We start from the raw sequence: 14,385 nt of genomic DNA on the forward strand, positions 1-14,385 counted from the left end.
GTAGAATGCAGGCTTAAATACTCAAGTAACAATCAAGACACCCGTGCACGTAAAAGTGAAGTGAATTATATTTATATAGCGCTTTTTCTCTAGTGACTCAAAGCGCTTTACATAGTGAAACCCAATATTTAAGTTACATTTAAACCAGTGTGGGTGGTACTGGGAGCAGGTGGGTAAAGTGTCTTGCCCAAGGACACAACAGCAGTGAATAGGATGGGGGAAGCGGGGATTGAACCTGCAACCCTCAAGTTGCTGGCACGGCCGCTCTACCAACCGAACTATACAGAGAGGCTGGGACAAATCAGAAACCATGGTATCCAAAACAGGAAGTGCACACACAAACTAAGGGATCGGAAGAGTCCAAACAATCAAAAAACCAAAAAGGACTCAAAAAACAGACAAAAGATGTGATCCGAAGACAAAATGACCGCCATAACCTCAACACCAGGGGGAGCTCCACAAACCACGTTAAACCCAGATTCCGATCTAACAAAGGTCTTAACTCATTCTCCTTCTATGCCACATCAATATGGAATGCACTCCCAACAGGTGTAAAAGAAAGTGCATCTCTATCCTCCTTCAAAACCACACTAAAAGAACACCTTCAGGCAACTACAACCTTAGACCAGTGGTTCACAACCTAATCAGAGCAAAGCATTTTTTGGTTGAAAAAAAGAGATAAAGAAGTGAAACACAGCACTTTGTCATCAGTTTCGTATTTATTAAATAGTACAACAGTGCAAAATATTGCTCATTTGTAGTGGTCTTTCTTGAACTATTTTGAAAAAAAGAGATAAAAATAACTAAAAACTTGTTGAAAAATAAACAAGTGATTCAATTGAAATACAGATTTCTACACATAGAAGTAATCATCAACTTAAAGTGCCCTCTTTGGAGATTGTAATACAGATTCATGAACTTAATTCGAAACATTTCTTCATAAAAAAAGAAATCTTTAGCATCAATATTTATGGAACATGTCCACAAAAAATCTAGCTGTCAACACTGAATATTGCATTGTTGCATTTCTTTTCACAGTTTATGAACTTACATTCATATTTTCTTTAAGTATTATTCAATAAATATATTTATAAAGGATTTTTGAATTGTTTGTATTTTTAGAATATTTAAAAAAAATCTCACGTACCCCTTGGCATACCTTCAAGTACCCCAAGGGGTACGCGTACCCCCATTTGAGAACCACTGCCCTAGACTAACACCCTTCCCTCACCACATCCCACTTACCCAGATTGTAAATAATGAAATGTAAATAAGCAAATGTATATACTTGTTCTTATGCTTTCTGAGCTCACTATGTTCACTGCTCGCTGTACATATCCTACCAAGTCAGACCTGTTTCAATGTCCATTTCTCTGATGATACAATTGTTGATGACTGAAGTGCTGCTATCAACCAAACCTACCACCCCCCCCAACCCCCTCCACATCCCTCCTCCCTGATTGTAAATAATATAAACAATTCAATGTATATACACTGATGATTAACATGTGTGATGACTGTATTATGCTGATAGTATATATTTGTACCATGAACTGATTAACATGGACCCCGATTTCACGAATGGGGGAAGAGTGGATCGTGAGATCGACAGGCGGATCGGTGCGGCGTCTTCAGTAATGCGGACGTTGTACCCATCCGCTGTGGTGAAGAAGGAGCTGAGCCGGAAGGCAAAGCTCTCAATTTACCGGTCGATCTACGTTCCCATCCTCACCTATGGTCATGAGCTTTGGGTCATGACCAAAAGGATAAGATCACGGGTACAAACGGCCGAAATGAGTTTCCTCCGCTGGGTGGCAGGGCTCTCCCTTAGAGATAGGGTGAGAAGCTCTGCCATCCGGGAGGAACTCCAAGTAAAGCTGCTGCTCCTCCACATCGAGAGGAGCCAGATGAGGTGGTTCGGGCATCTGGTCAGGATGCCACCCGAACGCCTCCCGAGGGAGGTGTTATGGGCACGTCCAACCGGTAGGAGGCCACGGGGAAGACCCAGGACACGCCTCGGGATCCCCCGGGAAGAGCTAGACAAAGTGGGTGGGGAGAGGAAAGTCTGGGCTTCCCTGCTTAGGCTGCTGCTCCCGCGACCCGACCTCGGCTAAGCGGAAGAAGATGGATGGATGGATGGATGGATGGATGGATGGATGGATGCATGGATGGATGGATGGATGGATGGACCCCGACTTAAACAAGTTGAAGAACTTAGTTACCATTTAGTGGTCAATTGTACGGAATATGTACTGTACTGTGCAATCTACTAATAAAAGTTTCAATCATCCATCCATCCATTTGCTCCCGCTTGTCCCTTTTTGGTGTCGTTGGGGGTGTCGGAAGTTATCTCAGTTGCATTCGAACGGAAGGCAGAGTACACCCTGGACAAGTCGTCACCTCATCAATCAATCAAAACACAAAATGGTTCATTATATGACCGAAATAAACTAATTTAATTTCATTTCAATGTCCCCGTGAATGCGCGGGTTCCCTCTGGGTACTCCGACTTCCTCCCACGTCCAAAGACATGCACCTGGGGATAGGTTGATTGGCAACACTAAATTGGCCCTAGTGTGTGAATGTTGTCTGTCTATCTGTGTTGGCCCTGCGATGAGGTAGCGACTTGTCCAGGGTATAACCCGCCTTCCGCCCGATTGGAGCTGAGATAGGCACCAGCGCCCCCTGCGACCCCAAAGGGAATAAGCGGTAGAAAATGGATGGATGGATGTCAATATGCCAGCAGATGATGTTGTATCCCACCTTTCACCCTACAAATCAGCTGAGATCAGTGGGATAGGCTCCAGGTTGTGCAGTATAATAAAAAATGCTGGGATAGGCTCCACACCCAGGAAGAGCCCCTGGAAAGGCTTATAAACTGACAGGTGAGAGACAGCAAGATCTCTTGGGATTATTTGGTCTGAGGCCATTCAAGGCCATCAGTCTTGATAGCCACTTTGTAAACACATCATCATCATCATCGTGTTTATGGTTAGGAATAGTCATGCGTGTAATCGTCCAACCACATTATTACAAACTCCAATAAACATTCAGGATCAGTTTAGATAAAAAAAATGATTACCTGTTCGGGTGACTGAAGTCCAGAAGGGGAAAACGTTTAAGATCCAGGAAGGTAGAACATATAGACAAACTTTTTCAAACTAGCGGATGATGTGTTGGCACTATAGCGTCCTCGTCAGAGAATTTAGCTACACTTCCGACCGCTTAAAAAAACATCAACTTAGTGAGTAACCTCTTGTTTCTTGTTTAAAAAAAAACCAGTTGGCACACAGTCTGGAGGTATACCGCAGATCTTGGATGTGTTGCGGCGGGATCAGCTGTCATCTCGTCGCTGCTTCGCGTCGCTCCATGCCTTCACTTTGCGGACGAGACCACCCACTGCCCCCCCCCCCCCACCCCCCTCCGTTATAGGTGCCCAGCCTAATTGCCTGACTGGAAAGAAAGTTTTCCAGCGAGTGTCTCGTGAGCTGCCCCACATGATGCCTGACTAAAACAAAAAGAGTGAGTGTTTCCAAATGTATTTGAAAAAGTAGGAACGAATTCTGTATATCAAACGACACATTTACGTCGACTATCGGGTACAATAAGTGTGTTTCTAAGGTGTATAAGTGAGGTGTTTTTTTGTGTGACTTTAGGCTAGTAAGTGGAGTCTGGAATGCTACGACAAACACGGCTCAAGCTAAAAAAAAACCTTAAATTGATATCTCTGTTAAAAACATTTAAAGTGATTCAGGTAGCCCTTTTTGTCTTTTATGTATATATATATATATATATATATATATATATATATATATATATATTGGCCCAGAGATGGGGTGGCGACTTGTCCAGGGTGTATGCTGCCTTCCGCCAGATTGTAGCTGAGATAGGCTCCAGGGCCCCTCGCGACCCCGAAGGGAATAACCGGTAGAAAATTTATAGTACCAACCTCGTCACGTCCGTTGTGTCCTTGAGCAAGACACTTCACCCTTGCTCCTGATGGGTGCTGGTTAGCGCCTTGCATGGCAGCTCCCTCCATCAGTGTGTGAATGTGTGTGTGAATGGGTAAATGTGGAAGTAGTGTCAAAGCGCTTTGAGTAACTTGAAGGTAGAAAAGCGCTATACAAGTACAACCCTTTTATAATTTATTATATATATATATATATATATATATATATATATATGTATGTATATATATATATATATATATATATATATATATATATATATATATATATATATATATATATATACATATATGTATATCCATCCATCCATCCATTTTCTGTCGCTTATTCCCGTTCGGGGTCGCGGGGGGCACTGGCGCCTACATATATCGTATTTCCTTGAATTGCCGCCGGGGCGCTAATTAATCTAAAACCTCTTCTCACACCTGCGCTTACCAAAGGCATGCGGTAAAAGTAAGCATGCGCTAATTATTTTAAAACCTTTTCTCACTCCGGCACTTACCAAAGGCAAGCACTAAAAACTTGAGTGTGATGTAAGCTTGGACCTTAAATCCTACTGAATAGCTCTTAATCTTTTTCCCTTTATGCAATTTCAAATTACCGGTATTGAAATCAGCCTCCTCCATTTTGAAAATGGCAATTCAATACATATATATATATATATATATATACATATATATATATATATATATATATATATATGTGTGTGTGTGTATGTGTGTATGTATTTTTTGATTTATTTTGTTATTTTTTTGTTCCAATTTTTTATTATTACTATTTATTATATTGAATACTTTATCTGTATTTGCTTATGTTTTCTTTCCTTGATGTCGAAAGTGCTGATGTTGACTTTTGTGTGAATTATAAATTAATGTACAACAACAAAAACTGGCTTAAGCCTATTTACAACACTCTACCATGATGTAATAATAAATTAGTTTTTTGTATTGACACTGCGACTATAGTAAGTTGGGGCAGGCTATCTAGACCAGTGGTTCTCAACCTTCTTTTAGTGATTCACCCCCTGTGGACTTTTTTAATTCAAAACCCCCCTAATCAGAGCAAAGAATTTTTGATTGAAAAAAAGAGATAAAAAGTAAAATACAGCACTATGTCATTAGTTTCTGATTTGTTAAATTGTATAACAGGGCAGAATATTGCTCATTTGTAGTGGTCTTTCTTGAGCTATTTGGGAAAAAAAGATATAAAAATAACTAAAAACTTGGTGAAAAATAAACAAGTGATTCAATTAAAATAAAGATTTCTACACATAGAAGTAATCATCAACTTAAAGTGCCCTCTTTGGGGATTGTAATAGAGATCCATCTGGATTCATGAACTTAATTCTAAACATTTCTTCACAAAAAAATAAATCTTTAACATCAATATTTATGGAACATGTCCACAAAAAATCTAGCTCTCAACACTGAATATTGCATTAATGCATTTCTTTTCACAGTTTATGAACTTATATTCATATTTTGTTGAAGTATTATTCAATAAATATATTTATAAAGGATTTTTGAATTCCTGCTATTTTTAGAATATTTAAAAAAAAATCTCATGTACCCCTTGGCATACCTTCAAGTAACCCCAGGGGTACGCGTACCCCCATTTGAGAACCACTGACCTAGACGTCTACCTTTACTTTTATTAATTCAGGAATCATGAGTGAAAAAAGTAATAATGTGAAATGATGAAACATATCCATAACATGAACAGGATACAGAAAACAGGAACTCTCTGTTTTAAGGACCTACTGCAAAAACACTAATATTGCATCCACTGTACAGTTTATTACAGGAGTGCTCTGCTATTTATTGGGATATTTTGCAAAAATGCCAGTCAAAGATTGTATATATGCAAAAAAAATACTTTGTCAATGATTACATATAAGATAGTGCTTTGGTGTTTTTAGAACTCTGCTGCAAGAATGTCTGTCAACAATACTGAAAAGGAATGGCATGCTCTTCTGTTTATAGGAATTTACTGCAAAATACTAATTCAAATATTTATATTTACATACAGTATATTAATGAAGGGCTCTGCTGTTTTAAGAATGTGCGATATCAAAGATCCTCTATGTAACACGAGTTTTATATTTTTTTAAAGAATCTGTTGCTAATACCTACTCATCCTGTCGTGTAGCCATTTAACCAGTGCTAAAATCTGACTTATTTTTGTTTAAAAATTACATAAAATGGATGCTAAAGAGCTGATCTGTTTCATGGCATTCCTCCCTCTAATAAAAACTCTGCTGTCTATTCTTTAAAAAACTCAGATGCATATAATCAATATAGTCTTTACACATATTAATACTTGGTCACCCATTTCTCAGTTGAGGTAATTACACGTGTTTTTGGTGCGAAAGGCTGAATCCACTTTTTTGCTGCGTCTGCACGTCAGCTTCCTAAAATGTGATCTTGTATGTGCAGCAACAATGGCAGGAAACGGAGTTAATCTCAAGTGTGGGCATAGAAAAGGAAGAGATAGACGTCACAGTAAAACACACACACCTGTACACCTAGTCAATAATGTTCATGCACTCATAGATGGCAACATAAACAATTCCCAATAAATGATATGTGTAATGGATCAATTTACTGTAGCGAAGAACAGAAAAATACATACTTAATGAACAAACTGCAACTTCTCACAGGATATACCACAGTCATTGCATGATGGGATTGTCCCCAGGTCACTGCAACCCCTGCCAAGCCCATCTATCCATCCATTTTCTACCGCTTGTCCCTTTTGGGGCCGCGAGCGGTGCTGGAGCCAATCTAAGCTGCATTCGGGCGGAAGGCATTTACACCCCGGACAAATCGCCACCTCAACACAGACCCCTGCCAAGCATCTGTAACGACCTGGGCGCATGGTGATGCGGATTTCGTTCTCCCAGGGAAGCAGATGGGCTTCGGACACAGCGTACAGGTAGGAAAAATGATTTGTTAAGATATAAATCAGGTAGAACAAAGAAAAACGTGCTCATAGCACTTAAGGCAGACAACTAAAAGAGCTAGCATGGGAGCTAGAAAAAAAATAGCCTAGCGTGGAAGCTAGCAGGTAGCGAGCAGGAAAACAGAAGTCGTTACTTGTTGTATGAAAACAAACTAGGAAGCCAGACAGACTGATGGGAGAAGGGCAGGCTTAAATAATGACAGTGATTAAAAAACAGGTGTGCGTCCGGAACAAGCGGCAGGTGAAAATATTACGTAACTATGGTAACCAACTGAGAAGTGCACAAACAGGAACCGAAGGAGTCCAAAACCAACAGAAAACACAAAAAGACTCAAAAATCTAATCATAATAAGATCCGGGCAGCGGATCATAACAGCATCAGCTCTAATAGGTAACAGATGGATGAATACATTTATTTATATGTTTGCAATGTATTTCATATAACAATCGATAGTAATCTGTGGAGGGCCTAAATTGTATTGTGTTTTTTTTCAAATATTTATTTTATGTTATATATTTTCAATTTATGTAATTTCTGTATATATTCATCAGGCGTTTTTAGAATATAAATTAGCAATTGAGATAGCAATTTAAGTCTTTCATTTTAATTTGTTGCCCATGTTTTAAAGCTATCACGTACACATTATATCTGAACCCAACTCACACTTGTAGCCACTCCCAGTGTTTTAAAGCGTTTTGATTATCAAATGCTGTTTAATTACAAAACCCAAAACCAGTGAAGCACGTTGTGTAAATGGTAAATAAAAACAGAATACAATGATTTGCAAATCCTTTTCAACCTATATTCAATTGAATAGACTTCAAAGACAAGATACTTAACGTTCGAACTGGAAATATTTGGTATTTTCTGAACACATTAGCTCATTTGGAATTTGATTCCTGCAGCATATTTAAAAAAGCTGGCACGAGTGGCAAAAAAGACTGAGAAAGTCGAGGAATGCTCATCAAACACTTATATGGAACATCCCACAGGTGAACAGGCTAATTGGGAACAGGTGGGTGCCATGATTGGGTATAAAAGCAGCTTCCATGAAATGCTCAATCATTCACAAACAAGGATGGTCACCACTTTGTGAACAAATGCGTGAGCAAAGTTCAAAAGCCAGCATCTGTGATGGTATGGGGGTATATTAGATAGATAGATAGATAGATAGTACTTTATTGATTCCTTCAGGAGAGTTCCCTCAGGAAAATTAAAATTTCAGCAGCAGTGTACAGAGTTGAGATCAATTTAAATAAAAGTAAAAAGTAAATAATGGGCGTTTAAATGGAAACAAAAAAGAAAAATATTACAATAAGAATAAAAAATAAAAAGCTACAATGGGAATACAAATATAACAGTAAAATAAGATTATAACAAGACAAAGTAGGCAGTAGTGACCATGTTATGAAAACGTGTCCAAATTAGTGCCCAAGATATGGGTATGTGAAGGCACCATTAATGCTTATGTTCTTATTCATATGTTGCCATCCAAGCAACGTTATCATGGACGCCCCTGCTTATTTCAGCAAGACAATGCCAAGCCACATGTTACAACAGCGTGGCTTCATAGTAAAAGTGTGCGGGTACTAGACTGGCTTTACCTGTAGTCCAGACCTGTTTTCCACTGAAAATGTGTGGCACAATATGAAGCCTAAAATACCATCAGGGAACCCCTGGACAATTGAACAATTTAAGCTGTACATCAAGCAAGAATGGGAAGGAATTCCACCTAAAAAGCTCCTCAGTTCCCAAACGTTTCCTGAGTGTTGTTAAAAGGAATGGCCATGTAACACAGTGGTAAAAATGCCCTGGTGCCAAATTTTTTGCAATTTGTTGCTGCCATTAAATTCTAAGTTAATGATTATTTGCAAAAAAATAAAAAGTGTTTATCAGTTCGAACATTAAAAATCTTGTCTTTGCAGTCTATTTAATTGAATATAAGTTGAAAAGGATTTGCAAATCATTGTATTCCGTTTTTATTTACGAATTACACAACATGCCAACTTCACTGGTTTGGGGTTTTGTATTATAAGCACTTTAAATGATTTTTTTACTTTATACCTTTCATATTGTAGTGTTCTTTTTTTGGTTCTACAGCCATATATATATCAAGAATATTACAATATGAAATATCCCTTTGATACTGTCATGGAATTAGTGTAGCTAATGCTAGTATATACTCCTCTCTGAGCTGCAACCTTATCGTGGTAGAGGAGTTTGCGTGTCCCAATGATCCTAGGAGCTATGTTGTCCGGGGGCATAAACCCCCCTGGTAGGGTCTCCCAAGGCAAACAGGTTCTAGGTGAGGGGTCAGACAAAGAGCAGCTCGAAGACCTTTATGAAGATGAAAAACCATGGACCCAGATTTCCCTCGCCCGGACGCGGGTCACCGGGGCCCCCCTCTGGAGCCACGCCCGGAGGTGGGGCACGATGGCGAGCGCCTGGTGGCCGGGCCTGTTCCCATGGGGCCCGGCCGGGCACAGCCCGAAGAGGCAACGTGGGTCACCCCTCCAATGGGCTCACCACCCATAGCAGGGGCCATAGAGGTCGGGTGCATTGTGAGCTGGGCGACAGCCGAAGGCAGGGCACTTGGCGGTCCGATCCTCGGCTACAGAAGCTAGCTCTTGGGACGTGGAACGTCACGTCACTGGGGGGGAAAGAGCCTGAGCTAGTGCGCGAAGTCGAGAAATTCCGGCTGGATATAGTCGGACTCACTTCGACGCACAGCAAGGGCTCTGGAACCACTTCTCTCGAGAGGGATTGGACCCTCTTCCACTCTGGCGTTGCCGGCAGTGAGAGGCGACGGGCCGGGGTGGCAATTCTTGTTTCCCCCCGGCTCAAAGCCTGTACGTTGGAGTTCAACCCGGTGGACGAAAGGGTAGCCTCCCTCCGCTTTCGGGTGGGGGGACGGGTCCTGACTGTTGTTTGTGCTTATGCACCAAACAGCAGTTCAGAGTACCCACCCTTTTTGGGAACACTCGAGGGAGTACTGGAAAGTGCTCCCCCGGGTGATTCCCTTGTCCTACTGGGAGACTTCAACGCTCACGTTGGCAACGACAGTGAAACCTGGAGAGGCGTGATTGGGAAGAATGGCCGCCCGGATCTGAACCCGAGTGGTGTTTTGTTATTGGACTTTTGTGCTCGTCACAGTTTGTCGATAACAAACACCATGTTCAAACATAAGGGTGTCCATATGTGCACTTGGCACCAGGACACCCTAGGCCGCAGTTCCATGATCGACTTTGTAGTTGTGTCATCGGATTTGCGGCCTCATGTTTTGGACACTCGGGTGAAGAGAGGGGCGGAGCTTTCTACCGATCACCACCTGGTGGTGAGTTGGCTGCGATGGTGGGGGAGGATGCCGGACAGACCTGGGAGGCCCAAACGCATTGTGAGGGTCTGCTGGGAACGTCTGGCAGAGTCTCCTGTCAGACAAAGTTTCAATTCCCACCTCCGGAAGAACTTTGAACATGTCACGAGGGAGGTGCTGGACATTGAGTCCGAGTGGACCATGTTCCGCACCTCTATTGTCGAGGCGGCAGATCGGAGCTGTGGCCGCAAGGTAGTTGGTGCCTGTCGGGGCGGCAATCCTAAAACCCCTTGGTGGACACCAGCGGTGAGGGATGCCGTCAAGCTGAAGAAGGAGTCCTATCGGGTCCTTTTGGCTCATAGGACTCCGGAGGCAGTGGACAGGTACCGACAGGCCAAGCGGTGTGCAGCTTCAGCGGTCGCGGAGGCAAAAACTCGGACATGGGAAGAGTTCGGGGAAGCCATGGAAAACGACTTCCGGACGGCTTCGAAGCGATTCTGGACCACCGTCCGCCGCCTCAGGAAGGGGAAGCAGTGCACTATCAACACCGTGTATGGTGCGGATGGTGTTCTGCTGACCTCGACTGCAGAAGTTGTGGATAGGTGGAAGGAATACTTCGAAGACCTCCTCAATCCCACCAACACGTCTTCCTATGAGGAAGCAGTGCCTGGGGAATCTGTGGTGGACTCTCCTATTTCTGGGGCTGAGGTCGCTGAGGTAGTTAAAAAGCTCCTCGGTGGCAAGGCCCCAGGGGTGGACGAGATCCGCCCGGAGTTCCTTAAGGCTCTGGATGCTGTGGGGCTGTCTTGGTTGACAAGACTTTGCAGCATCGCGTGGACATCGGGGGCGGTACCTCTGGATTGGCAGACCGGGGTGGTGGTTCCTCTCTTTAAGAAGGGGGACCGGAGGGTGTGTTCCAACTATCGTGGGATCACACTCCTCAGCCTTCCCGGTAAGGTTTATTCAGGTGTACTGGAGAGGAGGCTACGTCGGATAGTCGAACCTCGGATTCAGGAGGAACAGTGTGGTTTTCGTCCTGGTCGTGGAACTGTGGACCAGCTCTATACTCTCGGCAGGGTTCTTGAGGGTGCATGGGAGTTTGCCCAACCAGTCTACATGTGCTTTGTGGACTTGGAGAAGGCATTCGACCGTGTCCCTCGGGAAGTCCTGTGGGGAGTGCTCAGAGAGTATGGGGTATCGGACTGTCTTATTGTGGCGGTCCGTTCCCTGTACGATCAGTGCCAGAGCTTGGTTCGCATTGCCGGCAGTAAGTCGAACACATTTCCAGTGAGGGTTGGACTCCGCCAAGGCTGTCCTTTGTCACCGATTCTGTTCATAACTTTTATGGACAGAATTTCTAGGCGCAGTCAAGGCGTTGAGGGGTTCCGGTTTGTTAACCGCAGGATTAGGTCTCTGCTTTTTGCAGATGATGTGGTCCTGATGGCTTCATCTGACCGGGATCTTCAGCTCTCGCTGGATCGGTTCGCAGCCGAGTGTGAAGCGACCGGAATGAGAATCAGCACCTCCAAGTCCGAGTCCATGGTTCTCGCCCGGAAAAGGGTGGAGTGCCATCTCCGGGTTGGGGAGGAGACCCTGCCCCAAGTGGAGGAGTTCAAGTACCTAGGAGTCTTGTTCACGAGTGAGGGAAGAATGGATCGTGAGATCGACAGGCGGATTGGTGCGGCGTCTTCAGTAATGCGGACGTTGTACCGATCCGTTGTGGTGAAGAAGGAGCTGAGCTGGAAGGCAAAGCTCTCAATTTACCGGTCGATCTACGTTCCCATCCTCACCTATGGTCATGAGCTTTGGGTCATGACCGAAAGGATAAGATCACGGGTACAAGCGGCCGAAATGAGTTTCCTCCGCCGGGTGGCGGGGCTCTCCCTTAGAGATAGGGTGAGAAGCTCTGCCATCCGGGAGGAACTCAAAGTAAAGCCGCTGCTCCTCCACATCGAGAGGAGCCAGATGAGGTGGTTCGGGCATCTGGTCAGGATGCCACCCGAACGCCTCCCTAGGGAGGTGTTTAGGGCACGTCCAACCGGTAGGAGGCCACGGGGAAGACCCAGGACACGTTGGGAAGACTATGTCTCCCGGCTGGCCTGGGAACGCCTCGGGATCCCCCGGGAAGAGCTAGACGAAGTGGCTGGGGAGAGGGAAGTCTGGGTTTCCCTGCTTAGGCTGTTGCCCCCGCGACCCGACCTCGGATAAGCGGAAGATGATGGATGGATGGATGGATAATGCTAGTATAGTGGTTCACAGAGCTGCCTTTCGTACGGCCGTATCTCAAATTTGAATCAATGAACACAATTATGAGAGTGTGGGAGATGCCCGGCAGCGTGGTGCATCGGTGATGCCATGTTTTGTCCTTGTAAGCAAATGCAGATCACACACATAGCAATGAGAACACTCCAGAGCTGTGTGACTGTATGAAACCCGTCCTTTGTGCTTCGCATCCAAGAGCGGTTTTGAGGGTCTATTGTTGTCTTTCAATATTTGCTTCTGTCACTCTATGCTCTGTAGGCCGCTGTAGGACACAATCCTTCCGTTGTGTCTCCTCCTGCAGTGACCAAACTTCGTATTGGTGGCAAAGAGAGGCCTACTAAATCGTGAATTAAATGCAATAGGTAGTGCAGACCTCGGATTAGTACTTTTGACCTGGTAATGTCCCTTTGTACGTCACAGCCTGCAATGTGAAGTGGTCTTTTCCTCTTTCCTTTCACTTAGGAGAGCATTGTTTATGCTTTGTTTGCTTTGAGAAAAGCACACGGAAAATGAGAGATCGTTTTATAGAAAGTTTCTTTCTCATACTTCAAAACATACATGTAGTCTTTTTTTCTGCAAGTTTTCAGCCACAATGTATTTATTAGTAGGGAATAGGGCGATATTGTATGTAGATGATTGCATTCAGCTTTACATGCTGTAATAAAAAGAAGTCCTGTCAAATTCACGCTTTCTTGTACTCTGCTGCCATCTTCAGGATACACATTCCTGAAATTGTTTCTGTTCAAACCCAACTACAATGGTACCTCAACTTACAAGCTTCATTGGTTCTGTCACGGAGCTCTTTACTCAAAACAAACATCAGCGTTCCCCAATTGAAATGAAATAAAATACATTTAATTGCAGCTGAGATAGGCTCCAGCACCCCCCGCGACCTCAAAAGGGACAAGCGGTAGAAAATGGATGGACGGATGGATGCTGCCTGTAATTTTTACAGCAAAATGAAAAAAATATGTATAAAAAATATCAAAGATTTATGTGTATGTGTTTGAAAAAAATATAGTAATGGCATTTTAGTTAATTTATCATTTTTACATTATGTTATATTGAAAAAATTAATTGGTTGATTAAAAAAAAGTAAACATCACAGCTCATAGTTTTTTGCGTTCACTATTCAAAAATACAGTATTGTAAGTTTTTTGCTGTGGATGTGATTATGCCCAGGCATCCCATCATTGCACTTAATAAGCATCCCATCAAATTGAATTGTGCACACCATGTACACTCTGAAGAAAAAGTGACATGTGACAAAAAACAACATTATTTTATTTCCATTGTAGGTAATCATCAAGTAATTGCACATACAAATAAAGCACGATCACCTTTGTATCCATCAATAATGTTATATAAATACGCCGGTCCGGCAATAATTAATCAATACAGACATGGAAGTATATTAACAAAAAAATAATACATATTCATAGGTCTACATAGTTCTGTCCTTAGTTTCTATGTGTGTTTACTCATATAGCAGGTTTATGTGTTCTGTAAACTGCGGACTCATCTTGGACCAAGTTTTAAGGAGGACTTGGGGGATGACAGGTTCTTTTTTCCATAGTGGTGCTTTGTCTTCAGGTTGGCTTTTGGGGCCTTTTTCAAATGAAAATGCAGCTGGAGAGAGAAAGAGAGAGAGAACAAAAGAAAAGATGAGCAACACAACAGAATATTTATATTCATACAAAAAAAGGAAGCGAGCCTTGTATGATTTTTTAAAGTGGTTCTGTGATAAGGAATCCACCTGTGTGGCCTCAGCTGGTCCCACGGTGACGGTGCTGATAGAGGCAGTGTAACCGGGGGCGGAGGTTGTCACGGTGTACGTGCCCGGCAACAGGAGGCGGAAATAGTCGCCAGCCACTCCTAGA

At 43.1% G+C, this 14,385-nt stretch overlaps 3 protein-coding genes across 6 annotated transcripts in view; 1 reads left to right on the top strand and 2 right to left on the bottom strand.

Annotated features, from left to right (window-relative positions):
* dnmbp (dynamin binding protein) overlaps nucleotides 1–3,405 on the bottom strand; it is a 113,029-nt gene extending 109,624 nt beyond the window's left edge. For both annotated transcript variants that reach the window (XM_061909625.1, XM_061909624.1), the window contains exon 1: nucleotides 3,083–3,405. The gene's annotated coding sequence lies outside the window, so the exon portion shown is untranslated. The remainder of the gene's footprint in view (nucleotides 1–3,082) is intronic.
* Nucleotides 3,406–3,470: 65 nt separating this feature from the next.
* Nucleotides 3,471–14,385, top strand: part of LOC133558337 (integrin beta-3-like) — a 92,090-nt gene continuing 81,175 nt past the window's right edge. For 2 of the 3 annotated variants that reach the window (XM_061909633.1, XM_061909630.1), the window contains exons 1-2: nucleotides 3,471–3,522; nucleotides 6,628–6,902. Coding sequence is in view for 2 of the 3 variants with exons in the window: in XM_061909630.1 (XP_061765614.1) it covers nucleotides 6,844–6,902 (59 nt within the window). In the remaining variant the exon portion in view is untranslated. The remainder of the gene's footprint in view (nucleotides 3,523–6,627; nucleotides 6,903–14,385) is intronic. The other variant, XM_061909631.1, reaches the window with a different exon arrangement.
* Nucleotides 13,769–14,385, bottom strand: part of cpn1 (carboxypeptidase N, polypeptide 1) — a 28,648-nt gene continuing 28,031 nt past the window's right edge. Inside the window, exons 8-9 of the mRNA XM_061909634.1 lie at nucleotides 14,262–14,380; nucleotides 13,769–14,134 (exon numbers count right to left, since the gene is read on the bottom strand). Coding sequence (XP_061765618.1) covers nucleotides 14,024–14,134; nucleotides 14,262–14,380 — 230 coding nt within the window. The 3' untranslated portion in view covers nucleotides 13,769–14,023. The remainder of the gene's footprint in view (nucleotides 14,135–14,261; nucleotides 14,381–14,385) is intronic.

Source organism: Nerophis ophidion, linkage group LG08 (genome assembly GCF_033978795.1).
Source record: "Nerophis ophidion isolate RoL-2023_Sa linkage group LG08, RoL_Noph_v1.0, whole genome shotgun sequence".
NCBI classification, from domain to species: domain Eukaryota; kingdom Metazoa; phylum Chordata; class Actinopteri; order Syngnathiformes; family Syngnathidae; genus Nerophis; species Nerophis ophidion.